This window comes from Megascapheus bottae, chromosome 10 (assembly GCF_031878675.1).
Source record: "Megascapheus bottae isolate mThoBot1 chromosome 10, mThoBot2.hap1, whole genome shotgun sequence".
Lineage (NCBI taxonomy): Eukaryota > Metazoa > Chordata > Mammalia > Rodentia > Geomyidae > Megascapheus > Megascapheus bottae.
This window is the reverse complement of record NC_143518.1, coordinates 38,300,359-38,328,299: the sequence shown is the minus strand read 5'-3', so window position 1 is coordinate 38,328,299 and position 27,941 is coordinate 38,300,359. Positions and strand designations below refer to the sequence as shown.

Sequence of the window (27,941 nt, the reverse complement as noted above, 5' to 3'; positions counted from 1 at the left end):
GGAAACTCCAGCACACATAAATACAAATACAGGCCAACTCTTCCACAACACTTTCCAGTCTTGCATACACACAACACTGCCTCCAAGCACCAACAGACCATGCCTTCTAGAGCCAGTACCATCTTCTTCCGTGTACAAACTCACTGGTAACATTTATTAAACTTGCAACAGTGAAATCGCGCCTGCCCTTTCTACACAGTCCAGCGTGTCAACTGACAGATACACGACCCCTGAAGACCATCTCCCTGGCCACTTCTGTCCGATAAACAGACACAAACTGGACTGAGGGAGATGCTCCAATCGTGCCTACATGCACAAACTAACCTGTCAGGGGCACAGCCGACTCCGCCTCCGCTCGCTTACTTTCCCGCCCCTCTCCCCGAAAACGACAGTCCTCCCGTCGGGGACACCCTTCACCCCTGCCAGCGGGGACTTCCCGGGAAGCGCAGGATCCCCTTCCTTACTCTCCCCTCCCCCACCTCACCACCATCTCCCGGAGGTCCAGGTCCGGGAGATGAAGGCGGATCCACGGAAGCCAAGGACTGAGTCGCCCCCGAGAGTACTCAGGCCCCAAGGCCCGCCCAAACCGCTCCACTCACCGTGTCAGAGGCCGAGGCCCAGGGCGACGAGTGCAGGGAAGTGGGGGAGAGGGGGTGGCAGCCAGGCGCCTCCGCTTCCCCGGCTCCACAACGGATCCCTCCCGCTTGTCAGGAAGCGACCGGCGGATAAGCCGACAGACGGAGGTGCGGGAGAGCAGAAGGCCAAGGCCTAGGGCTAAACGGGAGGGAGGGGGGGAACTGAGGGGAGGCGGGTCCGCGACCGAGACGGGGATCGTCTCCCCCACCGCAAAGCGAACCCAAAATGGCGGCGGGAGCGGCGGCGGCGGCAGAGCGGCGGCGGCAGCTCCTGAGGAGGGAGGGAGCGAGCGAAGGGCGCCTCGTGCCCCCCCCCGCCTCCCACTCCTCCCTCCTCGCTTCTCCCCACAGTCCCTCCTCCCCCTCGGCCCGGGCCCCGGAGCGCGCACGCCCGCCGGCACGCGTACGACTGGATCTGGGCTGGTCGCTCGCGGCTCCCTCTAACCACCACCTTCGGCCGCCCCGTGCGCCCGCCAAGCCCGTGAGCGCTCGCTGCGGGGCGGCCTCCGCGCGGTCCCCCACTCTCTGCCGGCCCCTGTCAGGTCCACTGTGGCGCAGGCCCTCACGCGTACCTTCGGCGGCGCGAGCCCAGGCCTCCTCCTCCTCCTCCTCCTCCTCCGCCACCACCTCCTCTCCTGGCCTCCCCCTCCCTTCCCCGCCCCCACGGCTACCAACCGCCGCCACGGCCGCCGCCGCCGCCGCCGCCGCCGCCGCCGCCTCCTTCAGCCCCCCCCACCAGCCTCCGCCCCTCGCGCGTGCGCCTCCCACAATCCCCCCCGCGGGACGGTTCCATTCCTGTGGGCTGCAGGGGCGGGGGAGGAAAGGACAGGCAAGGGCGGGCGGAGGCTCTCCTTGATGCCGAGAGTCACTCGAGTGGCGAGCGGAGATCCACGGCCACCTACCTCCCCGGACCCGTCGCCGCGTCGCCGAGGCGGGCGGCCCAGCTCCTCCTCCCGGCGCGGCGAGCGGGTCGGGGGAGGCGTCGCGCCCCTCCGCTGGCCGGAGGTTGGAGGCCGCGGCGACTGCGCGCTGACTAGCTTCCTGCCGTAGGACCCGAGCTCGCTTCCCCCGGCGTGACGGGCGCCTCGGAGCCGGCTGCGCGTGTGGAGGGCCAGTCACCGCGTCTCGCGTCTCACGGTGAGGGAGCTGAGCGGCCCCGGGCACGTGCCGGGGCGGGAGCGGACCGGTTCTCCGGGCCTCCCGGAGGGAAGGAAGCGGGGGGTCTGTGGTTCAGCGCCCTTCCTGGAAGGGGCTCACCGCCGGGCTCCGGGCTGCATGCAGATCGGGATCCGAGGAAGAGCCAGCTCTCCGGTCTGCTTTCTCCTTGGTGTCGTTCCCCCACTTTAGATGCGGGAAATTTCACCCGCTTACCTATCCGCCGCGATGCTTTCGTGCGTTTTATCCACTTCTCAAATATAGGCAACTGCGGGATAAAGAAATCTCGTCTTGCAAATTCGATTCTGCATTTGATCCTTCTAGGAAACTAGACAGGGGGAAAAAAAATGCTCCAAATATGTCTTCAGGGTTGGTGTGTGCCATCGTAAGATCATATATGTAAAGTAGAATTCGCTTCGAGGCACGAGAAAAGTGCAGAGTATTATTATGTTAACGTTTACAGTTGTGTTGATGGGGCTTGTAGGTGTAATTGGTAATTTGTGCGTTGTAGCCTTCTAGATTGTTAATAAAATAGTGCGAAACAAGGCCAATCAGATTCTGTGAAATAGTAAAATACAATCCCAGAGAGCAAAGCAGAATAAAATAGGGGAACCATCTACCTGGGTTTCCCTTCCCTTTATATCTGTGGTTGCTGAGGGATTTAGGTGATGATTCAAAAACCACTAAGACTGGGAGACCTGAGTTCAATTACACAGACAGGGGGTTGGGGGGAGGTGGACTGGACACTACTGAACTAGATTGGTCTCAAAGGCTCATTCAGAATGACTGTCTTAAATTTCCCCCTTACAATATACAGATTGAGTTTTTGATTGTTTCCGTCTTTGCAGTTAAAGAAAAAAGAAGCTTTCATTACCACACTATATATTCACTTATCCTAAACAAGCCCCAACTTATTCATGGAGCCCACCTAGGTTTACACTAAATCGAGGACAGGGACTGTCTAACATTTCTTTCCATGCTTTCGAAGTCTATTGCAAGCCAAATCATGAAAATATTAAAAATGATGTTAGGTACTTAAAATACCAAAAAAGAACAAGAACCAACATTGATGGAATACCATGTCAAGAAAAACGTATTGCCTTACCAGACATCTGAGTATCATATCTATCATCCTACATACTCAGAGAATGAGATCTGGAGGATCACAGTTTAAGACCAGCCTGATAGTTTACTAGAGTCACTCTAAGGAGCAAAAAGTAGTCCTGGAGATGTGGTTCAAGTGGTAGAACACTAGCCTAACAAGCAGGAAACACAGAGGTATAGTATACCCCAGTACTTCCAAAAGAAAAGAAATGTGTCTGTTTTGTCCTTACAACAGTATTTTGAGATAATCTTACCCTCATTTTACAGTTGAAAAGCATGAGGCTCAGAAACTAAGTGACTTGATCTTTAGACTTTGGTAATAGATCTCTTAAAAAAAAAAAGGCTGGGTGCTCATGCCTTCAATCCTAGCTACTCTGGAGGCTGAGATCTGAGGATCAAGGTTCAAACCCAGCCCCGGCAATACAAAGCCAAAGAGGAGAGACTAATTAATCTCTAGAAAATGGGAAGGTGGGGGCTGTGGCTCAAAGGTAGGGCAATAGCCTTGAGCTGAAGAGCTCAGGAATAGCGCCCAGGCCAGAGTTCAAACACCATTACCAAAAATCCCAGAAAGAAGCTTTTTAATTATATTCCATTGCTTTCATAGTAAAACTTATTACCATAGCTTGCATATACTTCAAGGAAAACACTACATTAAAAAAAAAATTAACTGTGCTGATGCTAAAACTCAGGGCCTATACAGTAACCAAGTACTCTTCTACTGAGCTACATCACTAGAACATTTTTTTTTTTTTTTTTTTTTTTTGCCAGTCCTGGGGCTTTCTCAAGGCAAGAGCTTTACCACTTGAGCCACAGCACTGTGGCTTTTTCTATGTATATGGTACTAAGGAATTGAACTCAGGTCTTCATGCTTGCTAGGCAGGTACTCTACCACTAGGCCAACCTCCCAGCCCTAGAACACTTTTAATGGTCATCACCAGTGAATAAAAATTACTTTTAGTCTCTGGATTCCAGTTCAGTAACTACTTATTTCTGAATTGTTAGCTAGGTATAAGCAAATAGTAGTGTGTGTGTGTGTGTGTATATGTGTGTATGTACACGTCAGAGCCTACCAAAAACCCTTGAATACTTTGGACTAATAAATGTATGAACATAATAGTGTTTTTCTGTAATATATCCAAAGCTAATCCATGAACTTGTATGTTAGGTTACATGACAAAAGGGAAACAAAAAGATGTAAATAGAATTGTGGTTGCTAATCAGCTGATCTTAAAATAATTTCATTGTGACCCTGACTCTTCTGTCTCCCTCTTCCATCTTTTAAGGACTTATAATTTCAGTGCTCAAAGATGTAATATGAGTAAACCCTCTGCCAGCTATTGCATATTCAAAAAAATTAAGGCACTAATAGAGCCAAGCAGCCTCCAAGATCAGGAAAAGGGAAGAATAGAATCTTCAAGGGCCTCCAGAATAGAACCTTATTTTCAAGTTAACATACACATTTGTAATATAAGGGAGTTTCACTGTGATATTTCCATACATGTTTGATGTATTGTTTTGAATATCAAAACCTCACAAATGTGCGGGGGGGGGGGGAGGGGGATAGTTGCCAGTCCTAGGGCTTGAACTCTAGGCCTGAGAACTGTCCTTGGACGTTCCTCAAGGATAGCTCTCTACCACATCAGCCACAGCACCACTTCTGGCTTTATTCACTTTACGTGGTACCAAGGAATTGAGTGCTAGGCAAGCATTCTACAACTAGGCCAAAATCCTGGCCCAGAAATGCAGTTTTTACTATTTTATCTCACTAAGTTTGTGATAACTTGTTATATCAGTAAAGGGAAGCTAACACATAGGGTAGGCAAATCATGGCTAATGTTTAAAGTAGCCTGCCTTGGATTGTAATTTTGTTCTTGATTTAAGTGAGGGTATGGTTTAGCTGAAACTTTAAATAAAGTGACAGACAATCAGCACAATTGCCTAGATTTCCAGTATTGTCTTAGTATTTTATTCTTGGCATCAGTCATAAACTGCAGACAGCTGGGCTTTTAATACTGCTAAATTGTAGCACTGTTAGCTGAGCTGCACTCATAGTTCCCCATTAGATGAAGTTAAATATTAATGCTTCCTTGCTGGGATGTTTTCTAAAAACAGTGTAAATAGGAAAATTTTTTTTTGTTACTAACTTGAAGATTTCAAAAAGAAAAGTTTCAAATGCTAAAAGAACAGAATGTGATCAAGGTTGACTATATTTGACAAGTTAGGGGTACATTTATAAGCATAACAATATGTAAGTCATCTGAATTTATCAGAATAACTAAGATTTTTTTTTTTTTGCCAGTCATGGGGCTTGAACTCAGGGCCTGAGTACTGCCCTTGAGCTTTCTCAAGGCTAGAGCTGTACCACGTGAGCCACGGCACCACTTCTGACATTTCCTATGTATGTGGTACCAAGGAATCGAACCCAGGGCTTTGCACATGCTAAGCAAGCACACTACTACTAAGCCATGCTCCTGGCCAAGATTTTTGTTGTTGTTGTTTGGCTACTAAAATTCAAAACTCTAGATGATTACCTATAATCCTGAAATGCATATTCCAGACTGCCTAGACTCAAAGTTCAGGGCTGGGAATGTGGCTTAATGGTAGAGTGCTTGCCTAATATAAAGCCCTGGATTCAATTCCACAGTACTACATAAACAGAAAAAGCCCAAAGTAGCTCTTATGTAGTAGAGTGCTAGCCTTGAGCAAAAGCAGTTCAGAGACAGTGCCAAGGCCCTGAATTCAAACCCCAGAACGGGCAAACAGAAGCAAAGTTCAACATTTTGGGATGTGAAGGTGATTTGGCTACAACATGTGTCACCACATTGATCACCAGGATTGATTGAGCTTGTCTGGGTAGTTAAGCTGTCCTCTCCTTCCTCCCTCACCCCTTCATGTGTGTTTCCAAAGCTGAATGCTCTGGCCAAGACAGCCTTCTCTAGCAGAGGAAGACTGTTCTTTACCTCAAAGGTGTAAGAGGACTCTTAAGTCCCCCATCAAAACCTCTAAACAAGTTCTCAGAGTTTATCCTTTCACCTGGTAGCTATGTACAGGTTAACTGGTAATAATAACTGTTAATTAATTTATAAGTTGTTTAATCCTTATAACAGTCCTATGTCTAGATACTACCATTATCTCCACTTTATGAAGAGGAAACAGACACATAAAGTTTAAGTAGCTTGGTCAAGGTCATTCAACTGTAAGAGGTAGAGCCAGTAGTAACCATTCTGCAGTAATTGCCTTTGTTTCCTTGTCTACAAATTGGCAGTAATAGCAGTACCTACATTATAGGTTTGTTGTAAAGATAAAATGATTAGGTTCACATAAAACACACAGAACAGTGATAAAGTATAACTAGTGTTGTCATGGTTACTTGAGGGTTTTGGGAGTCCTATGCTTTTCCCAGTGTGCTTTAGGAACTGGAAGAAAGGGGAAATCACAGCTTTTTTAAATTTTTTATCTTTTTTCTTTGCCAGTCCTGGGCTTGAGCTCAGGGCCTGAGCACTGTCCTTGGACTTTCTCAAGGCTAGAGCTCTACCACTTGAGCCTCAGCACCATTTCTGGCTTTTTTCTATGTATGTGGTACCAGGGAATGGAACCCGGGTCTTCGTGCATGCTAGGCAAGCACTTTAACCACTAGGCCAAACTCCCGGCCTCTCTCGCAGCTTTTTAAAATTTGTATTATATGTTAGTATCATAAATTGCTCGTTGCTTGATGGAAGTTTTATTACCAAAAAAAAAAAAGTAAAAGATATCGAAGACACTTCTAGTTCCATGCTTCTGTTTATAGGTAGGAAACTTGGTCTCAAAAAGAAAAGGGAGGGCCAGGAGTTTGGCCTAGTGATTGAGTGCTTGCTCCCAGGTTCGATACCTCAGAACCATATACATAGAAAAAAGCTGATAGTGCCAGGTGCTGGTGGCTCACATCTGTAATCCTAGCTACTCGGGAAGCTGCGATCTGAGGACAGCAGTTCAAAGCCAGCCCAGGCACAAAAGTCTGAAAGACATTTATTTCCAATTAACCACCAGAAAACTGGAAGTGATGCTGTGACTCAGGTGATAGAGAGAGTGATAACCTTGAGCTGAAGAGTTCAGGGACAGTGACCCGGCCCAGAGTTGAAGCCCCATCACCGGCAAAAAAAAAAAAAAAGAAAGAAAAAGCCAAAAGTAGTGTTGTGGCTCAAGTGGTATAGCTCTAGCCTTGAGAAAGCCCAAGGACAGTGATCAAGCCCTGAGTTCAAGCCTCAGGACTGGCAAAAAAAAAAAAAAAAGGACTAGGGCTGGGAGTGTGGCCTAGTGGCAGAGTGCCTACCCAGTATGCTCAGTATCACATACACAGAAATGGCCAGAAATGGTGCTGTGGCTGAAATGGTAGAGCACTAGCCTTGAGAAAGCCCCAAGGATAATACCAGGCCCTGAGTTCAAGCCCCAGGACTGGCAAAAAATAAAAATATATATAGAAAAAAATACTTAAAAGGGGGGGCTGGGAGCATGACCTAGTGGTAAAGTGCTTGCCTAGCGTGCATGAGGCTCTGGGTTCAATTTCTCTGTACCACATAAACTGAAGCCAGAAGTGGCACTTGAGAAAATCCAAAGACAGCCAAGTGCTGTGGCTCACACCTTTAATCCTAGCTACTCAGGAGGTTGAGATCTTAGGATCAGGGTTCAAAGCCAGCCCGAGCACAAAAGGACCTGAGATTTTTCTCTCCAATTAACCTCTAGAAAATGGGAAGTGGGGCTTGGCTCAAGGGTAGGGTGGTAGCCTTGAGCTGAAGAGCTCAGGGATAGCACTCAGGCCAAATTCAAACCCCATGACCCCCCCCCCCCATACAAAAAAAATGCCCAAAGACAGTGCCTAGGCCCTGAGTTCAAGCTCCAGGACTAGCAAAAAAAGAAAAAGTCAATCCAGAACTAAGTCTCGGGATTTCATTGCTGATGCTGTGCATCGTCGTTTGAACCACACCTATAGCCTGGCTTTTCCTGGTTATTTTGGAGCTGTGTCAAGTCACGGTTGTCTGAATCTCAGCTTCCTGAGTATATAGGATTCTAGTCATAAGCCACAATCACCTTTTTCACTGTTTAATCTTGTTTTCCTTTTTTTTTTTGGGGGGGGGGAAGGGGGTCCTGGGGCTTGAATTCTGGGCCTGGGTGCTATCCCAGAGCTTTTCCAGCTCTAGGCTACTGCCCTATTCCTGGGCCTGGGCACTGTCCTTGAGCTCTTCAGCTCAAAGCTAACTTCCTACCCCTGGAGCTACAGCCTCACTTCCTGTTTTCTAGTGATTAATTGGAGGTAAGAGTCTCATGGTCTTTTGCGCCCTAGCTGACTGTGAACCTCAGATCTCAGCTTCCTGAGCAGCTAGGATTGCAGGCGTGAGCCACCACAGGCCCGGATTCTTGTTTTATTTTCATTATTTTTGTGCCATTACTGGGGTTTGAACTTAGGACTTTGAAGTCTCTTCACACATAGCCAGCACATAGCTGGCTTCTACCACTTCATTTGACCATACCTCCAATCTCTAGAAGTGTTGTCCTGTTTTGTTTTGTTTTGCCAGTCTTAGGGCTTAAACCCTGGGCCTGGGCACTATCCCTGAGCACACTACCACTTGAGACACAGTGCCACTTCTGGTACTGAGGAATCAAACCCAGGGCTTCTTCATGCATGGTAGGAAAGCACTCTACCACTAAATCACATTCCCAGCCCCCTGGAAGTGTTTTTAGGGCAGAGTCTTACCTCCTGTGTGGTTGCATATCTGAGCTGTAATCTGCCTACTTAAGGCTACCTGTTGTCACTAGATCACAGGTGCAAGCTGCCACATCCAGCTTCCCTCCACAGAGACTTTTTCACTAAGCTGCCCTGGACCTACAATTCTCCTACATAGTTTAGAATGACAGACAGGCATCGGCTGCACTCAGCTATCAGTGAAGATGAAGTCTTGCAAACTTTGTCTTCCCAGGTTGTTCTGGAATCAAGATCTTCCCATTACTTAGTTTACTAAGTGCCTAGTTTACTAAGTAACTAGTTTTTGGTTGTTTTGCTTTGCTTTTTTTGTTTTTGTTTTTGTTTTGGGGTTTTTGTTTGTTTGTTTTTTTGCTTTGTCATTTGTGAACTCAGGGCCTGGGTGCTATGCCTGAGTTCTCTCTCTCAAGACCAGCGCTCTACCACTTCGTGCCCCAGCTCTCAATTCTGGGTTTCTGGTGGTTAATTTGGAGAAAGGAGTCTCATGGACTTCCCTTCCTGGCTAGCTTTGAACTTGATCCTCAGATCTTAGCCCCCTGAGTAACTAGGATTACAGGCATGAGCCACCATCATCCAGCCACTTATTTTTCTTTGGTAACTCATAGGTGTTCTTTGTATATTTTATATATTAGTCTGTTGTCAGTTTTGCATGTTGTAAAATCTTTTCCCATTTGGGGCTTACCTTTTCACTTTTTTTTCTTTTTAAGAACATAATAACAATGCTAAAAGGAATAACCCGGCTTGTCTCCAAGGCCTATAAGGTAAGTACTTAGAATAAATTAATGCGTTGCCAGCTGCCATTAGGTTATTTCTTATTTTCAGGTGGCTTTATTATATCTGGAATCAAATCTAGAGTTTAATTGGAGATAAGAGTCTCAGGTCTTTTTGTACCTGGGCTGGCTTTGAACCATGATCCTCAGATCGCAGCCTCCTGAGTAGCTAGGATTACAGGTGTGAGCCACCATACCCAGCAAGACCATGAGACTCTTACCTCCAATTAACCACTAGAAAACGGGAAGTGGGGCTGTGGCTCAAGGGGTAGGGCAGTAGCCTTGAGCTGAAGAGCTCAGGGACAATGCCCAGGTCCAGAGTATATGCTCCACGACCCATGGAGGGAGGGGAGGACAAAACCTTACAGTCCCATTTTTATGCCCATTTGCTTCACAAAGCTCCCTAAATTTTTTCAGGTAACCAATCTCAGTAGAATAGTTGTGTTTGAAGCCAAGTGTGATTCTGTCTCACAGGAGAGATGAAGGCAGGAAAATCTTTGGTTTTAGACCAGCCTGGACTATACAGAAAGACCCTATCTTTATTTAAAAAAAAACAAAACAGGTGTGGTAGCTCACACCTGTAATTCTAGCTACTCAGGAGGCTGAGGATCATGCTTCAAAGCCAGCTCGGGCACCAAAGTCCCAGAGACTCCAATTAACCACCAGAAAACCAGAAGTAGATCTGTGGCTCCTAGTGGTAGAGCACTAACTTGTGCTGAAGAGATCAGGGACAGCGCTCAGGCCCAGAGTTCAAGCCCCATGACTCACCCCCTCTCCCACCCCCACCCCCAGCCAAAAAAAAACTGAACTTGAGAATTTACCATATTATAGAATAATTACCATTTTCAAAAAAAAAAAAAAAAACAGTGAGGGCCAAGAATTTGGCCTTGTGGTAGAGTGCTCACCTACCGTGCACGAAGACCCAAGTTCAATTCCTCTGTACCACATACGTAGACTGAGTTCAGTCCCTAGGGCTGGCAAAAAAAAAAGAAAGAAAGAAAAAGAAAAAAAGGTAAATTTAATTATAACATCTTTGTTAATGTCTGTTTCCCTCATTCTTGTAATGATTGCCATCCCTTAGTGAAATATTTAAAAGAAATACCAGTTTTCAGTTTAGACATTTAGCATCTAAGAGTAAAATAATATTGCAAATGAAAAGGGCCAACCTACCGGGCAACTTGATTCTTTGTATTTGCCAAATATTTTTCAGTACCTTCAGTATATTGAGACTTTTAAGGTGAATCATTTCACTATCGTAGTTACTGTTTATTGGGCATTTGATTATGTGTTAAATCTAGCACTAATGCCTTATTTCTTTTAATTCTCATGACCAACTAATGCTAATATCTTTGCTTTAAACAGACTTTGAATGGCCAGTTAACTTACCTATGGTAGATGCTAGCTCTGGCTGACTTAAGAAGCCTATGTCCTAACCATCATTCCTTATTGCATAGTATGTCCACGTTCTCCAGAACCTCATAGTCCAGTAGATCAGTCATGAATGAATGACTGCTACCTTATGTGCTATTACAGTGCCCAAGAGAATACCTAAACTGAATAAGTTGAGTTTCAAGGAAATCTTCCCAATGTTAAATCCTGAAGATGAGAACTGAGCCAGAAGGGCTTGTCACTCTCATCAGATCATGTGATTGGATTACATTTCCTAAAAAGGAGCTTCTCCTGTATGGTTTCCCCAGCCCCCTAAGTCCTTACCCTGTCATTTATGAAAAACCTGTGAGCATAAGATAACCTGTTATTATAATATGAAATAACATCAAAGATAAATAGAAAAATAGACTCTGGCCTGAAGTGATATTACAAATCTAAAATATCTTCCTAGTTCTAGACAAGAAGCACTTAAGGCCAGACTATATAAAAATGTTGATGAAAAGAATTTTGTGGGTGTTTTTAGTTTGCTTCAGTGACCTTCTAGATTGGCTCACAAATGCAGAACCTTTCCAGAATTACATTATATTAGTTCTGGAACTGTGCAGAAGGAATTGTACATGTGATTGTTTTTCATAGAAATGAGGCTAGCTGGGTGATGCCATTTATAGCACTCTTAAGATTAAGGAATCCATTTTGCAAGCTTTTAATTTACTGCTAAAAAGCCTAACTGGAAAGTCATTACTATGGAAATAGCACCACCTTGTGGTCCTTGAAAATTTTCAGCTTTCTACTTTTTGAAAGTTAAATTTAGATTTTACAGATTTTAATTTTTTTAATTTTTTTTTTTTTTGCCAGTCCTGGGCTTGAGCTCAGGGCCGCAGCACTGTCCTGGGACTTTCAGGAGGCTGAGATCTGAGGATCAAGGTTCAAAGCCAGCCCAGGCACTAAAGACTGTGAGACTCTTTAATCACTAGAAAATGGGAAAGTGAGGCTGTGGTTTCAGGGGTAAGACAGTAGCCTTGAGCTGAAGAGATCAGGGACAATGCCCAGGCCCAGAGTTCAAGCCCTACGACCTACCAAAAAGAGAGACAGAGAGAGTGAGAGATACTTTCTCTCCAGTAGATAAAATTGAGTAGGATTAGTACTAAGACCTATTGTCAATCACTATACTGTGCTCACGAACAGACTGTAAACAGAACTGTCTCCATATGAAGCAGAGCCTTAGTATGGAAGTACACAGGCTGGAATAGATTCAAAGATGAATTGTAAATAATAATTTCATAAAATGTTTATGACATTTGTCCCAATTACAGACATTTTATACATGTACAATGTTACAGCAAGTATAAAAAGGCCTGAAAATTCATTTTTGTTGTTGTTGCTAATCCTGGAGCCTGAACTCAGGGCCTGGGCACTGTCCTTATATACTTTTTGCTCAAGGCCAGCACTCTGCCACTTGAGCCACAGCACCACTTCTGGCTTCTTCTGTCTATGTGGTTCCAGGGAATCAAACCCAGGGCTTTGTGCATCCTAGGAAAGCACGGTACCACTAGGCCATGCTCCTGGCCCCAAGGCCTGAAAATTCTAGAACACTAAAATGGTTTCTTTTCTAGTTGGACTCTGGACGTTTCTTGCACATAGGGACCCAGACACCCCAAAGCACTGCTGTTCACCTGACTAACCAGATTCTACTTGAGAGTCCCAGAGCTACTTCCCGCACCAGTGAAAGTGACCCGGTGAGTTTTTAATTTGTATTTGGTGTTTTTCAGATATTACAATTTGCAATTTGTATCACGGTCTCCATTTCTTTTCTTTTTTTTTTTTTTTTTGCCAGTTGTGGGCTTGGGCTCAGGGCCTGAGCACTGTCCTTGGACTTTCTCAAGGCTAAAGCTCTACCACTTGAGTCTCAGGGCCTGAGCACTGTCCTTGGACTTTCTCAAGGCTAGAGCTCTACCACTTGAGCCTCAGCACCACTTCCGGCTTTTTTCTACGTATGTGGTACCGAGGAATTGAACCTGGGTATTCGTGCATGCAAGGCAAGCACTCTACCGCTAGGCCAAACTCTCGGCCCCATGACTGGTATTCTTAAGCCACACCTCTCCTGGCTTTTTTGATGATTAATTGAAGATAAGAGTCTAGAGATTTTAGATTTTGTTTACCCAGCTGGCTCTGAACCTCAATTCTCAGTTCTCAGCCTCCTGAGGATTATAAGTGTGAACTTCAGGCATTTCTTTTGCGTATCAGAAAAACTGAACTTTAAAGAAGCTGAATTGCTTGGATAGTGAGTTACGTGGTGTGCCTGAGGTACTGTTTTGATTCCATATCTTCCCTGTTTGACCCTGTGGTACCATAAAGCACTAAGGTTAACTCCATATCTCTTCTGATTTAATCCTTATCAGTGCCAAAGATCTTACTGAGCATACAAGGTAAGTTTAGTATTCATTTTTGCTCTTATTGATGGCTTATAAACTTTTTCTTATTTATTGCCAGTTGTGGGGCTTGGCCTCAGGGCCTGAGCACTGTCCTTGGACTTTCTCAAGGCTAGAGCTCTACCACTTGAGCCACAGCACCACTTCCAGCTTTTTTCTATGTATGTGGTGCCGAGGAATCAAACCCAGGTCTTCGTGCATGCTAGGCAAGCACTCCACCACTAGGCCAAACTCCTGCAGGGCCTGTAAACTTTTTCTTAAAGGATTGAGTGGTAAATATTTTAGACTTATAAGCTCTAATGTTTTCTGACATAGCTACTTCATTCTGCTGTAAACAAATAGGTGTGTTATGTCCCAATTTAAATTTTTTTTGTGTGTGCCAGTCCTGTCTCTTAAACTCAGGGCTTAAGCACTGTCCCTGAGCTCCTTTTTTTTTTTTTTTTTTTTGCTCAATCTAGCATTCTACCACTTGAGCCACAGCACCACTTCAGGCTTTTTCTGTTTGTGTGGTGTTGAGGATTGGAATCTAGGGCTTTGTGCGTGCTAGGCAAACTACACTCACAACCCCCCAATAAAATTTTATTTTCATACTGATTGATCAGGGTTATCTATGTAGTTCAGTGGTAGAGACTTCCATAGTATCTGCAATCCCTGTATTCATCCCCAGAACAACAACAAAAAAAAGTGAACAAATACCACATGATCAGCTTATACAGCCCTAGAGAATTCTTTGCCCCAAATCAATCCATAGAATAGATACAGAACCTAGTTATCTTATAGTATATGCAATCCCTTGTATTCATCCCCAGAACAAAAAAAAAAGTGAACAAACATCACATGATCAGCTTATACAGCCCTAGAGAATTCTTTGCCCCAAATCAGTCCATAGAATAGATACAGAACCTAGTTATCCTAATGATCAACCAATACAACCAATCTAAAAGAAGATTCTACATTTGTAAATGGATTTTCTAGTGTCTGGAAAGGGAAGTAACTTGATTTGTTATGAGAGGAGCAACAAGAAGCCAAGATTCCAACAGTATGCTGTATTTTCTTGTCTAGGTTCTTTTAGACTAGGCATTGGCTTCTTTTCTCCTTTTGGGTGGCTGTCTCTCATAAATGAAATTAGTTGTGTGGTCTGTGCTTTATTTAATTGGAAGAAAACAAGCAGCTTTTTTCTCCTGCCCCACCCTGTGGTTCTTCTCCTCTTTATATGGCTGTGTGAAAATTTAAAAAGACATGTCACTCCCCAAAAAACAAACAAACAAAAAAATCAACATCACTTCAGCAGAAGGTATTTAAAGAGATCTCTAGCATTCACCTATTTTCACAAACACAAAATGAAATAGAATAAATGAATAAGGTCACTGAAGTGTCTTTTAGCTCTTTCTGTAATTGTAGTCTCTTTATCTGCTCATTCCTCTGGGGTTTCTATGGAAACAGCAGTATGCAGATGATCTTCTCACGTGACTAGAACATCTCTGTACATAGTACAGAAAAATCCAGATGGCAAGAATTACCTCTGTAACTCCCACATGTAGGATTTACTTGCTGAACAACTGGCTTTATCATTCAAGTAACCACCATTACAGTATATATATTGGAGGGAGGGACAATAACCAGCATTGTTTTCTAAGATAAAATGTGGAAGGTACTTTTCCAGCTCTGAGAGATGATTGTTTCCCCAGGGTGTTCTTCCAAACCCTCTTCACTTTTCAGTCTTTATGACTTTGTCTCTCCATTATACCTGTTTGTATATTTATCTTTTAGGCCAAGCATGGAGAACAGCATGAGGGTCAATATTACAACATCCCCCTCCAGGATCTGAAGACTATATTTCCCCATGGTCTGCCTCCTCGCTATGTAATGCAGGTACTAAAAATGGGACAGGAAAGAACCCATAAAATTTGAAATTTGAATCTGAAAAAAATTTCAGCTAATCATTATCCTCACGGACTTTGGTCCCTGAGCTGGCTTTGAACTGTGATCCTCAGATCTCAGCCTCCTGAGTAGCTAGGATTACAGGTGTGAGTCAACAGCACCCTGCTCCTTAAGCTTTCTTAAAACTACCACTCTACCACTTGAGCCATAATACCAGTTCTGGCTTTCTGTGTAGATGGTACAAGAAATCAAACCAAGGGTTTTGCACAAGCTAGGCAAGCACTCTACCACTAGGCACACTCCTGGCCCTAAATATTATTTTATAAATAACCACTGTAGGTATAATCCCATATGTGTTTAGAAGCTTTGGCATTCAAGTAATTATTTTAAGCCAAGTCCTGGTGGTTCACACCTGTAATCTTAGCTACTCAGGAGAGTGAGCTCTGAGGATCACAGTTTGAAACATGCCTAGGCAGAAAAGTTCACGAGACTATTTCCTATAACTGACCAAAAAAAAAAAAATTAAGTGAATTTAATATTTGCTTACCAAAATATCTTAAAAATAAATTCACTGCCCATAATATCACAGTACATTCCTGAGCTAAGCAGAAATACTAGCTTGATTAGCTGCATCATTGTTGGTCTTCATTTTCATGAATTTTTCAGAAACTTATATTACTATATATCAAATACTTCATTAAACATTTTATTTATTTATTTATTTATTTATTTATTTATTGCCAGTCCTGGGCTTGAGCTCAGGGCCTGAGCGCTGTTCTTGGACTTTCTCAAGGCTAGAGGTCTACCACTTGAGCCTCAGCACCACTTCTGGCTTTTTTGTATATACGTGGTTCCAAGGAATCGAACCCGGGTCTTTGTGCATGCTAGGCAAGCACTTTAACCACTAGGCCAAACTCCCGGCCCCTTCATTAAACATTTTAAATGCTTTTCACATTTCCATTGTCTATAAGTGATATACACCTTTAGGTTAGAGAGATGGGTATTTATAGACTCCAATTAACTGATGTATCATTTATACTTTATTAACACAATAATCAAAAACATGTTAGAATAGTGTGATTCAGTTTTTAGCTGAATTATATGGATTAAGTTCCAAATTCTATACCCACCCAACCTCTCCTACTTGAATAATGACATGTAATTCAGTGCTCTTGGTTACCATATTAGAGGATATTAAACCTAGTGTGTAAATGAGTAGAAATGTGGTTAGAAGTTCCACAGTCTAAGCTCTCCTGTGTTTTCTTAGGTAAAGACATTTGGTGAAGCTTGCCTGATGATAAGGAAACCAGCCCTAGAACTTCTGCATTACCTGAAAAACACCAATTTTGCTTATCCAGCTGTACGCTATCTTCTGTGTATCCTTTCCTGCCTGCCTGGTGCCTCTTGAACCAGTGGTTTCTCCCCTCAAAATAAGGAAAAGAAGAAATATCATTGATGGTACATGTGCCTATTCTGGTGATGTTTCTTTAACAATACTTTAGATGGAGAAAAAGGAACAGGAAAAACCCTCAGTCTTTGCCATGTTACTTATTTCTGCGCAAAACATGACTGGCTTATATTGCACATTCCAGATGGTAAGAATTAGCTGTCTTCTCCATGTCATACCTAATTCTCTTATTTCAGCAGCACTGTGAGTATTTATTTTGCTTTATCTAAAACAATAGAATTGAAGACAGTCATATTGAGCAAGATAATCCAAACCATGTCACACAAATATTAAATATTGTTACTTCTGTGAAAGCTATTTCTAAGGGATATATAGATATTACATGTATATTCACGGAATATACATATATACATAAACAAAATTCTAACTATAAGATTGTTTAGAGAGAAAGGGGAGAGAAGAGGAGCAAAAAACAGAGGTTGAATTATTTCAAAATATGTTACAATTATGTGTGAAGATAGCATAAGGAACCTCAATGAAAACTGTTGATCAATAGAAGGCTGGGAGGGCAAGAAAATTGAATATAAAGGAATTTCCCTCTAGTCCAGATACTTGAACTCAGGGTCTGGGTACTATCCTGAGCTGTTTTGATCAAGCCTGGCACTCTACCAGTTGAACCACAGCTGAGCTTTTCTTTTGCTGGTTCTTTGGAGATAAAAGTCTCATGGATGCTCCTGTCTGGTCTGGCTTCTTCTATCTCAGCCTCCTGAGTAGCTAAGATAAGTATGAGCCACTGGCACCTGGCTTAACCCAAGGAACTCAACTATCTAAAAGCAAGAACTGGAAGGCTGATTCAAGTAGTAGGACTGTAGCTGTGAGCAAAAAGCCAAGTTGAGAGTCCAAAGCTCTAATCAAGCCTCAGGACTAGAACACACATACACACAAATGACAAGAAAGTAAAACAAGCTCTGTTAGGGAAGGATACCAGCAGGAGTGGAGAAAGTGAACTGAGGATGAATGAGGGTGAATGTGGTAGATGTAGTTTATTTGCATATGTGAAAGAACAGTATTGTTTCACAAGAGCGAAGAGAAACAAGGAGAATGATAGCGGTGGTAAGTTTGGTCAGATACAATTTATGCACTTAAGAAAATGTCACAGCGAACCTCCCTCCTTGTACTACTACTGTGTGCTTCAAACAAAATAGAGGGAGAAACTGGGTCTCATTGTATTTCCTAGCCTGGCCCTGAATTCCTGGCACAACAATCCCCCTGCTTTAGCCTCTCAAGTAGCTGGAACTTCAGACATATGACACTTTGGGGTGTTTTTTTTTGCCATCAGCTAACAAAAAACCTTTTATTGTTTATCAACATTCCAGAGTTGTTCAGAATGGATGATGGAAACTTAAATACTCGTACTTTGATATATCCCTTTTTAAGTGTTTTGTACTTTCCTATTATCTGATTTAGCTTTTAAAACTACCGGTAGGCAGAAATGACACTTAACTCAACTTCAGTATCTTATGTATTGATCCCAATGGTAATGTTTAGTCTAAGATTAACCAGGGAAGTAAACTCCTGAATCAGGGAAATTCTAAGAAATATTTGCTTAGGGCCGGGAGTTTGGCCTAGTGGTTAAAGTGCTTGCCTAGCATGCCTGAAGACCCGGGTTCGATTCCTCGGTACCACATACATAGATAAAAGCCAGAAGTGGTGCTGAGGCTCAAGTGGTAGAGCTCTAGCCTTGAGAAAGTCCAAGGACAGTGCTCAGGCCCTGAGCTCAAGCCCAGGACTGGCAAAAAAAAAAAAAAAAGAAATATTTGCTTAGTATGTGTGAGGCCCTGGAACCAATCCCGAACACCATACATATAAAAGAAAATATATGTGGGGCCGGGAGTTTGGCCTAGTGGTAGAGTGCTTGCCTAGCATGCATGAAGACCCGGGTTTGATTCCTCAGTACCACATACATAGCAAAAAGCTGGAAGTGGTGCTGAGGCTCAAGTGGTAGAGTGCCTTGAGAAAGTCCAAGGACAGTGCTCAAGCCCTGAGCTCAAGCCCAGGACTGGCAAAAAAAAAAAAAAAAGAAAATGTATGTATGTATGTGTGCATGTGTGCGTGTGTTGTACATATATATATACATATGTGTGTGTGTGTGTGTGTGTGTGTGTGTGTATAGTTTATTAGGCGAGCACTCTACCACTAGGCTATACTCCCAGCCTTAAGTATTTTCTTATAGAGGATTTTGAGTTGATGACAGTCAATTATAGCCTAATTTGTTTCATTTTGCATTTTTTAAGCTCATCTTTGGGTAAAAAATTGCCGGGAACTCCTGCAGTCTACCTTCAACAAACAACGCTTTGATCAACCCTTAGAGGCTTCAACCTGGTTAAAGAATTTCAAAACTACAAATGAACGCTTCCTTGGCCAGGTGACTGGACTCCTAACTAGTCTTTATATAGATCCTGTCTTTGTGCCCTGAGTACTTGGTAAACTATGGAGAATTGCTATTATAGTTTGGAATAGACACACCATTTCATACATTTGTTCATGGTAGGCTCATAATTGAAACTCATTGGTCCATGTGAAATAAAGAGGTATTAGTAAGTGCTTCACATTTAGTGGATAGCAAAGTAAAATCTAGATTTGCTGACATTTCCACCCACAGCCTTAAATTTCATAAATGTCTAGAACAAGCTTTCCAGCTACAAGATTTTTTCCAGATAAGATCTTTTGGGGGAACCAAAAAGTCATGTTAGAAATGTTTTTAACTCTGGTTTCTTTAGATATGCTCTGTAGATGAGGGCTTTTCAATTCTAAATACACCAGATGCCAGGCTCACACCTATAATCCTAGCAACTCAGGAGGCTGAGATCTGAGGATCACAGTTCAAAGCCTGGGCAGAATAGTCCGTGAGACTCTTTTTTTTTTTTTTTTTTTTTTTTTTGCCAGTCCTAGGCTTGAGCTTAGGGCCTCAGCACTGTCCTTGGATTTTTCTCAAGGTTAGAGCTCTACCACTTGAACCTCAGCACCACTTCTGGCTTTTTTCTATGTATGTGGCACCAAGGAATCGAACCTGGGTCTTCGTGCATGCTAGGCAAGCACTTTAACCACTAGGCCAAACTCCTGGCCCGTCCGTGAGACTCTTATCTCCAATTAACCACTAGAAAACTGGAAGTAGAGCTGTAGCTCAAAGTGACAGAGTATTAGTCTTCAGCAAAAAGGCACAGGGACAGCATCCAGGACCTGAGTTCAAGCCCCACAACTGACCAGAACAAAACCAAAAAAAACTCACCTAAAGGTTTATTAAAAATGCAGATGTCAGGGCAGAGAGTTTAGCCTAGTGGTAGAGCGCTTGCCTAGCATGCATGAAGACCAGGTTCGATTCCTCGGTACCACATATATATAAAAAAGCTGGAAGTGATGCTGAGGCTCAAGTGGTAGAGCTCTAGCCTTGAGAAAGCCCAAGGACAGTGCTCAGGCCCTGAGTTCAAGCCCAGGACTGGCAAAAAAAAAAAAATGCAGATGTCAAAGCTAGGATAGTATGCCTAATTAATAGATTACTTGCCTAGCATACAGAAAGCGCTAGGATCCATCTCTGTACAGTAGAAAGCATTTGCTTCTTTTTTGTTTTTCTGCTCACAAAGCTTGAACTCAGGTCCTGGGTGCTATCCCTGAACAGGTTTTTACTCAAGGCTAGCACTCTACCACTTTGAGCCACAACTTCACCTCTTGTGCTTTGTTGGTTAACTGGGGATAAGAGTCTCAAGGACTTTTCTGCCCAGGCTGGCTTTGAGCTTTGATCCTCAGATCTTAGCCTCCTGAGGAGCTACAATTACAGGTGTGAGCCAATACCAGCAGCATTCAATTCTATATTGATGTCTCTTACAAGATCTGAGAAAAAAGCTGACTTCTGTTAATTAAACCTAACCTCCCACTTTGTCAACTATAGTACCTTTTGTCTTGCTTTGATTTTGGATTGCTTGCTTCTTTTTTAGATAAAGATTCAAGAGAAGTATGTTTGGAGTAAGAGAGAGATCACTGAGAAAGGCAGTCCTCTGAGAGACATTGTTGAGCAGGTACAGGAGACAGTACTAAATGTGTATCCTGTCTTAACCTGAAGGTCTCTCAGAGTCTTAAACCACTGTCTCTCCCACCAGGGCATAACACGAGTGAAAAATGCTACTGATGCTGTTGGGATTGTGCTGAAGGAGCTAAAGAGGCAAAGCTCTTCAGGGATGTTTCACCTACTTGTGGCAGTAGACGGAATCAATGCTCTGTGGGGAAGGACCACACTGAAAAGAGAAGATAAAAGTCCAGTAGGAAGATTGCCTCTCTATATTCTATTCTTATTTTTTTACTTTTGACACAGCCATGTAGGCCAAGTAATATATATCCTCTTGATCCATGAATATATGAATTAACATACATAGTAAAGAGCTAGCAGGATAACTGTGTTAGAGCCCCATAGCATGCATACAGCCCCAGTGCCACAAACAAACAAAATATATACAATGGAAACAACATGAGATGGCCAGGTACCAGTGGCTCACACACACCTATACTACTACCTATTTAGGAGGCTGAGATCTGAGAATCACAGTTCAAAGCCAGCCCAGGCAAGAAAGCCTGTGGAGACTATTCTCCCAATTAACCACCAGAAAATCAGAAGTGGTGCCGTAGCTCAAAGTAGTAGTGTGCTTGCTAGCCTTGAGCAAAAGAACTCAATGACAGCACTCTGGACCTGAGTTCAAGCCTGGTGAAAAATAATAAAATAACAAAGAAGTAAAGTGATAACCACAATGCATTGAAATCTAAGGGAATATTTTGGAAAGGTCAGGAGAAGAGCAGTACTGCTTGCTTCCTTAATTTTTTCTTTCTGTTGTATTTTGAAAGTAAGGCTATGTGGTAGAAATCAGAAGCATCAAGGAAGGGAATGTGTTTGGAGAAATGAACAAATTCTCTCTCCCTCTCCCTTCTCCCCCACCCTGCCATTCTTGGTGCCTGAACTGTGGGCCTGGGCGCTATCCCTGAGCTCTTCAGCTTAAGGCTAGTGTTCTACTGCTTCATGTATGCTAGGCAAGCACTCTGCCACTAGGTTATGCTCCCGACTCCTCTTTTGTTTTTCTTTTTTAAAACCAGTGTTATGGCTTGAATCAAAGATTGCACAAACTTGGCAAGCATTCCCCACTGAGCATTTTGAGATTGAGTCTCACTATATAGCCCAGGCTGGCCTCATCCCTGTGCCTCTGCCTTATGATTGCTGGGGTTGGAGCTGTGAGCCACCATACCCTGCTTTGTTTTCTCTTTTGGTGACTTTTTAATTTTCCAGAAGCTTGACAGTTTGTGGTATGGTACTACATAGCATGTCTCAGGGGATAGATGTTCAAGTACCAAAATTGTGCAGTAGTTAGGAATTTTTTCTTTTTTCTAATTGTTGGTAATTTGTCACAGGCAAGCATCCAGGAAAGCTACTAATAATATCTTTCTCTTGCTGACAACATGCAGATTGCCCCAGAGGAGCTAGCTCTTGTTCATAACCTAAGGAAGATGGTGAAAAATGATTGGGTAAGTACACATGATCCCTAACGCATCTCCAAAAGAACTCTGTTTGTGCAGATTCTGATATTGCCTTCCTAAAACGTCCCTGACTCTTAACTTTAAGGTCAAGATGTTCTTTTATATTTCTTAATTCCTATAACTGTACGAGACTAGAAGGATTAAGTTAAAGTCATTGTATTTAGTTTCTAGCCTTTCCATTTCATTGAAGTAAACTTTACTCAAAACTTATATTCTATTGTTATTTTAATGGTGTTGTACAGAAGAATGGCCATTTCACAATTCAATTAATGTATACTGTCACCCCTTCCTTAGCTCTAATTTTTTTTTTTTTTTTTTGGTCGATCATGGGACTTTGAACTGTGGGCCTGAGCACTGTCCCTGAACTCTCCAGCTCAAGGCTGTCTCTACCACATTGAGCCACAGCATCACTTCTGGTTTTCTGGTGGTTAACTGGAGATAAACGTCTTAACTCACTTTCAAGCCTGGGCTGGCTTTGAACCATGATCCTCAGATCTCAGCCTCCTGAGTAGCTAGGATGGCAGACATGAGCCACCAGCACCTGACTATTTTTTTGTTTGTTTTTTGTTGTGGTGGTGGTTGTTTTTTGAGGTCATGGGGATTGAAGTCTAGGCATGGGTACTGTCCCTGAGCTCTTCAGCCCAAGACTAGTGCTCTACCACTTTGAGCCACAGCACCACTTCCCCTTAGCTCCAATTTTTTTTTGTTTGCATTTAAAGTGTTTTTAATATGATCTTTGCAAATGAGCTTGAAAACCTAAAAAGTCTATCATGCTATATTATTTAAGACCTTGCAACACTTTGTCAGCTAAATGTAGACATAAGAACCAACATGCCATTAATTGTGCAAGACCGCACTTGTCACAGTGGACAACAAAAATAAATCTGCAGGTGATTAGGTGGTACTTTTATTCTTTTGTCAATTTTTAAAAATTTATTTGGTTTCTTTTCTTTCAGAATGGAGGTGCTATTGTGTTGACATTGAGCCAGACTGGGTCTCTCTTTAAGCCCAAGAAAGCCTATATGCCTCATGAGCTGCTGGAAAAGGTTAACTCATAAAAAATAATAATGAAAACCCAAATATTTAAAAATCCTTTGTTTCTGAAAATCCAAGGACAGTGCTCAGGCACTGAGCCTAAGCAACTCTGGACCTGGGCACTGTCCCTAAGCAATTCAGCTCAAGGCTACTGCCCTACCCCTTGAACCACAGCCCCACTTCTGGTTTTCTACAGGTTAATTGGAGATAACAATCTCACGTTCTTTAGTGCCTGGGCTGGCTTTGAACTGCCATCCACAGATCTCAGCCTCCTAAGAAAATCATATTCTTGTATGCCCTTTACACACATTCCTAAAATGTTAACTTTATGTTTGCTTTATCCTCTTATTTTTAAAAAATCATTACAGTAGACATCAAGCTTCTTTATCTCTAAATAATGTCTCTTTTCTAAAAAACAAACATATTCTGATATGCAGCCTTAGCACATTTACCAAATCAGGAAACCGGAATTGGCATGAAACTTATGTAATCTATGATACTGATTCTCATTTTGCCAGTTGTCCTGATATCCCAATAGAGAAAAAGAAAATCCTGGATAATGACTTGCTCTCAGTTTTTGTGCCTTTATGGTCTCCTATTATCTTTAATAGTTCCTCAGTTTTGTCTTCTATAATCTTAAATGTTTTGGTTTTGTTGTTTTTGTTTGGGGTGATACTGGGATGTGAAATCAGGGCTTTAAACATACTAGGCAGGTTCAGTCTACCACTTGGGCCATGCCCATAGCTTTTTTTATGCGATTTGATTATGAGTAGGTCTCACCTTTATGCCAAAGCCACCCTAAACTGTGATGTTCCTGTGAATGCTTCCTGCACAGCTAGAATAAAATCAGCTAAACTGATTTGTTTTATATTACTCTATATTACGTATAAATATGTTATATATCTATTTATGTTTGTTTCATATTATTATTATAACCTGTAAGTTTTAAGATTAGTATTAGACTGGGGCACTCATGGCTCATGTTTGTAATCCTAACTACTCAGGAGCCTCAGATTTTAGGATCAGGGTTCAGAGCCATCCCAAACAAGGAAGTCCATAAGACTTTTATCTCCAGTTGACCACCAGGAAACCAGAAGTGATACTTTGGATCACTTAACTTTGTTCAAAGTAGTAAAACAGAAGAGATCAGGAACTGCACCCAGACCCCTGAGTTCAAAAAACAACAAAACCCACAAAACAACGTCAAAAAAACACAAAAAACGGTAGCCAGGCACAGTGGCTTATGCCTGTAATCCAGCCTACTCAGGAGCCTGACATCTGAGAATCGAATTGAGGTTCAAAGCCAGCCCAAGCACTAAAGTCAGTAAAGTCTGTGAGATTCTTTTTTTTTTTTTTTTTTTGTGGGTCGTGGGGCTTGAACTCTGGGCCTAGGCACTGTCCCTGAGCTCTTCAGCTCAAGGCTACTGCCTTACCTCTTTAGCCACAATGCCATTTCCAATGTTCTAGTGGTTAATTGAAGATAGGAGTCTCACAGACTTTAATGCCCAGGCTGGCTTTGAACCTTGATCCTCCGATCTCAGCCTCCTTAATAGGATTACAGGCGTGAGCCACCTTCCCTGGCTTCTTGAGATTCTTATCTCCAATTAACCACCAGAAAATGAAAGTGGCACTATGGCTCTAGTAATATTGGCTAGGAGTATGACCTAGTGGTAAAGTGATTGCCTAGCATGCTCAAATCCTTGGGTTTGATTCCTTGGTACCATATACACAGAAAAGATAGAAGTGGTGCTGTGGCTCAAGTAGTAGAGCTCTAGCCTTGAGAAAGCTCAAGGACAGGGCCCAGATCCTAAGTTCAAGCCCCAGGACTAGCAAAAACCAACAATAAAAAAACTAGAATTAATTTATAGATTTAAGGTGTTTTTAATTGCGTTAGTTCTTCCTTGGGCTCATACCACCACATAAACAGAAAAGACTGGAAATTTTGCTGTAGTTCCAGTGGTAGAGTGCTAGCTGTGAACAAAAGAAGCTCAAGGACAGTACCCAGGCACCAAATTCAAGTCCCATGACTGGCAAAAAACAAAAACAAAAAGAAAACCAGAATAATCATCTTTTAATAATAAGTGTTGATTACCTTGCTTGTCCGGGAAATGTAATTGCATACTATGTTTTAGCGGGGAGAAATAGCTCATGAAATTTTTCTCTTTGCTGATTGGTCACTTAACTTTGTATCTTTATCCCTTTTCTTCTCTAGGAAGGATTTGATGCACTGGATCCCTTTCTTCCCATCCTGGTTTCTAACTATAGCCCAAAGGAATTTGAAAATTCTATTCAGTATTATTTAGAGAATAAATGGCTTCAACATGAGAAAGGTTAGTTGCTGACCTACTGTCAGAGCTTTGTGCTCAGAACAGAATCTCACTGAACCACACTGCAATACTTTCTTTTAAATTTCTCTGACCAGGGCTGGGAGTTTGGCTTAGTGGTAGAGTGCTTGCCTAGCATGCACAAAGACCCAGGTTCGATTCCTCGGTACCACATATATAGAAAAAAGCCGGAAGTGGTGCTGAGGCTCAAGTGGTAGAGCTCTAACCTTGAGAAAGTCCAAGGACAGTGCTCACGCCCTGAGCTCAAGCCCAGGACTGGCCAAAAAAAAAACGCCTTAAAGCAGAAAAGGTGGGTTTTTTTTTTCTTGGACCAGTCCTAGGGTTTGAACTCAGGGCCTGGGCACTGTCCTGAGCTGCTTTTTGCTCAAGGCTAACACTCTACCATTTGAGCCACACCGCCACTTCTGGCTTTTTCTATTTATGAAGTCAGGCAAGCACTTTACCACTAAGCTACATTCCCAGCCAGAAAGGACTTTTGATTTTTTATTTTTTTAAATTTTGAGCCAGTCCTGGGGCTTGAACTAATATCATGGCTGCTTTCCCTGACCTTTGTTGTGTTCAAGGCTACTACTTTACTACTTGAGTCACAGCTTCACTTCTGGCTTTTTGGTGGTTAATTGGAGATAAGAGTTGAACTTTCCTGCTTGGGCTGGCTTTAAACCACACTACTCCCTTTCTCTCTCCTGAGTAGCAGGATTATAAGTGTGAGCCACCAGTGCCCAGTTTAGGAAAGAACTGTTCTGACTCAGATTTTCAGAGGATTCAGACCATGGTAATCTAGCTTCCTGTTACTGGGCTTATAGCTAGGTGTATGTAGTAACATGGCAGAAGAAACAGTGTATGACCGAATTTGTTCACCTCATGGCAGATAAGAAACACAAAAAAAGACAGACATACTATCCCGTTCCCCCCAAGAACATGTACCCAGTGACCTAGCTAGCCTCCACCAACTCAAGTTTCTGGAACCTTCTAAACTAGCTGTACTAGCTTGGGACTGGATGTTCAACACATTAGCCTTTTCCTGCAGTAGCAGCTTATAATTTGTTTCATCCCTCTCCCCCCTTATCTCAATTTCTGTCTGTCTGGCTAGTAAGTTGCTACTTGCAAAAACATGGTTAGGAAATGGTTACAACTTTTTTTTTTTTTTGCTAGTCCTAGGCTTGAGCTCAGGGCCTAATCATTGCCCTTGGACTTTCTCAAGGTTAGAGCTCTACCACTTGAGCCTCAGCACCACTTCCGGCTTTTTTCTATATATGTGGTACCGAGGAATCGAACCCAGGTCTTTGTGCATGCTAGGCAAGCACTCTACCACTAGGCCAAACTCTCCGCCCTGACATCTGCATTTTTAATAAAGCTGGAAGTGAAGCTGTGCCTTAAAGTGATAGAATGATAGCCTAGAGCAAAACAGCTCAGGGACAGTACTCAGGACAAAAAAAGAAAAAAAAAGCCTAAATTCTTTTCCAGAATAAAATGTTCACATAAAAGAATGAATCAAAGCCATGTCCATCCTCTGGGTAATGTTTCTAGATGTTTGGGTTTCCACTGTACTCTTGATATTCATACACCAAATTTCAGTTGAGAAATTCATATGCTAAGGCATCCATCCATAAAATAATTCATACTCAGAGGCTACCCTAGAACTAAACCAAATCTTTGCCATACCTGTCTATGTAATGAAATTTTTATCTTGTAACACCAGATGTGACTCATTTAGACTGAAAGCATTCTAGCTATTCATTTATGCTTACCTCACCTCTGGATATTCTAGGGGTACAGGGGGAAAGGTTCTATCACTAGAAAATAAGAGTTACTAATGAGTCTCTAGTTATAAGTACAAAGCTCTGGTTAATCTCAAGCACACTGGGAGAAAAGAATTAAATAGTAATTAGAGTGGGAAGTGTAAAACTATCTACAAGTTGGAAAGGCTAAAGAAGTGAGCTGTTTAGGAACCTACATGAGATTATTATCTGGAGACACTAGCCTCTGCCTTCAGAATTTCCTGGGGAACACACTGCAACAGGAAGAATTGTCATTTGTCTGTGTTTGACTCCATTGTAGCTGCTACAGAAGAAGGGAAGAAGGAGATGCTATTTCTAAGTAATGCCAATCCTGGACAGCTGGAACGGCTCTGTGCCTATCTCTAACCGTGGGCTCAACAAGCATGGAAAACAACGGATTTCTCTTTCAAACTTGGTACAATCATATGGGAAAGTTTTATTGTACCCAGGTAGAACAGCCAGGCTTCTGTAATTGCAGAATTACACAGGGCTGCAGTTGTCTTTGGGACTTTGGGGATCTGAAAGAGGTTCCTTGTGAAGTAACTGTAAACTATAGAATGTCCTCTTGTTCCAAGACTGTTATTGTTTTCATATCTAAGTAATCGTGAATTTTTTCCTTAAAAAAAAAAGTACCTTTCTTAAGACATTGTATTGTATTTCTAATAAAGAAAGAACCTTCAATTGGCCAAAATAAATTTCTCTGA

At 42.6% G+C, this 27,941-nt stretch overlaps 2 protein-coding genes across 4 annotated transcripts in view; one reads left to right on the top strand and one right to left on the bottom strand.

Annotated features, from left to right (window-relative positions):
- Ash1l (ASH1 like histone lysine methyltransferase) overlaps positions 1-1,230 on the bottom strand; it is a 103,821-nt gene extending 102,591 nt beyond the window's left edge. Inside the window, exon 1 of one of the 2 annotated variants that reach the window (XM_090340797.1) lies at positions 1,208-1,230. The gene's annotated coding sequence lies outside the window, so the exon portion shown is untranslated. Of the gene's footprint in view, positions 1-599; positions 705-1,207 lie in introns of those variants that run through there. The other variant, XM_090340795.1, reaches the window with a different exon arrangement.
- On the top strand, positions 526-27,941 carry Dap3 (death associated protein 3). Of its 2 annotated transcripts, none has more exons than XM_090340804.1 (13): positions 526-743; positions 9,336-9,389; positions 12,401-12,523; positions 14,987-15,088; positions 16,365-16,473; positions 16,600-16,692; positions 18,800-18,930; positions 20,498-20,578; positions 20,660-20,818; positions 22,008-22,067; positions 23,036-23,125; positions 25,327-25,444; positions 27,518-27,941. In XM_090340804.1, the coding sequence occupies exons 2-13, from the start codon at positions 9,348-9,350 to the stop codon at positions 27,601-27,603; spliced, it is 1,194 nt and encodes a 397-aa protein (XP_090196930.1). In that variant the 5' UTR covers positions 526-743; positions 9,336-9,347; the 3' UTR covers positions 27,604-27,941. The 2 variants fall into 2 exon arrangements, with proteins under 2 accessions (XP_090196930.1, XP_090196929.1); XM_090340803.1 differs by lacking the exon at positions 526-743 and adding an exon at positions 1,436-1,772.

Bases quoted from the DNA above. Each gene is read 5' to 3' on its own strand.
- Dap3 (XM_090340804.1), top strand. From the start codon at position 9,348: ATGCTAAAAGGAATAACCCGGCTTGTCTCCAAGGCCTATAAG. The intron at 12,524-14,986 runs GTGAGTTTTTAA...TTTATCTTTTAG, and splicing joins GCACCAGTGAAAGTGACCCG to GCCAAGCATGGAGAACAGCA. The intron at 23,126-25,326 runs GTTAACTCATAA...TTTCTTCTCTAG, and splicing joins CTCATGAGCTGCTGGAAAAG to GAAGGATTTGATGCACTGGA.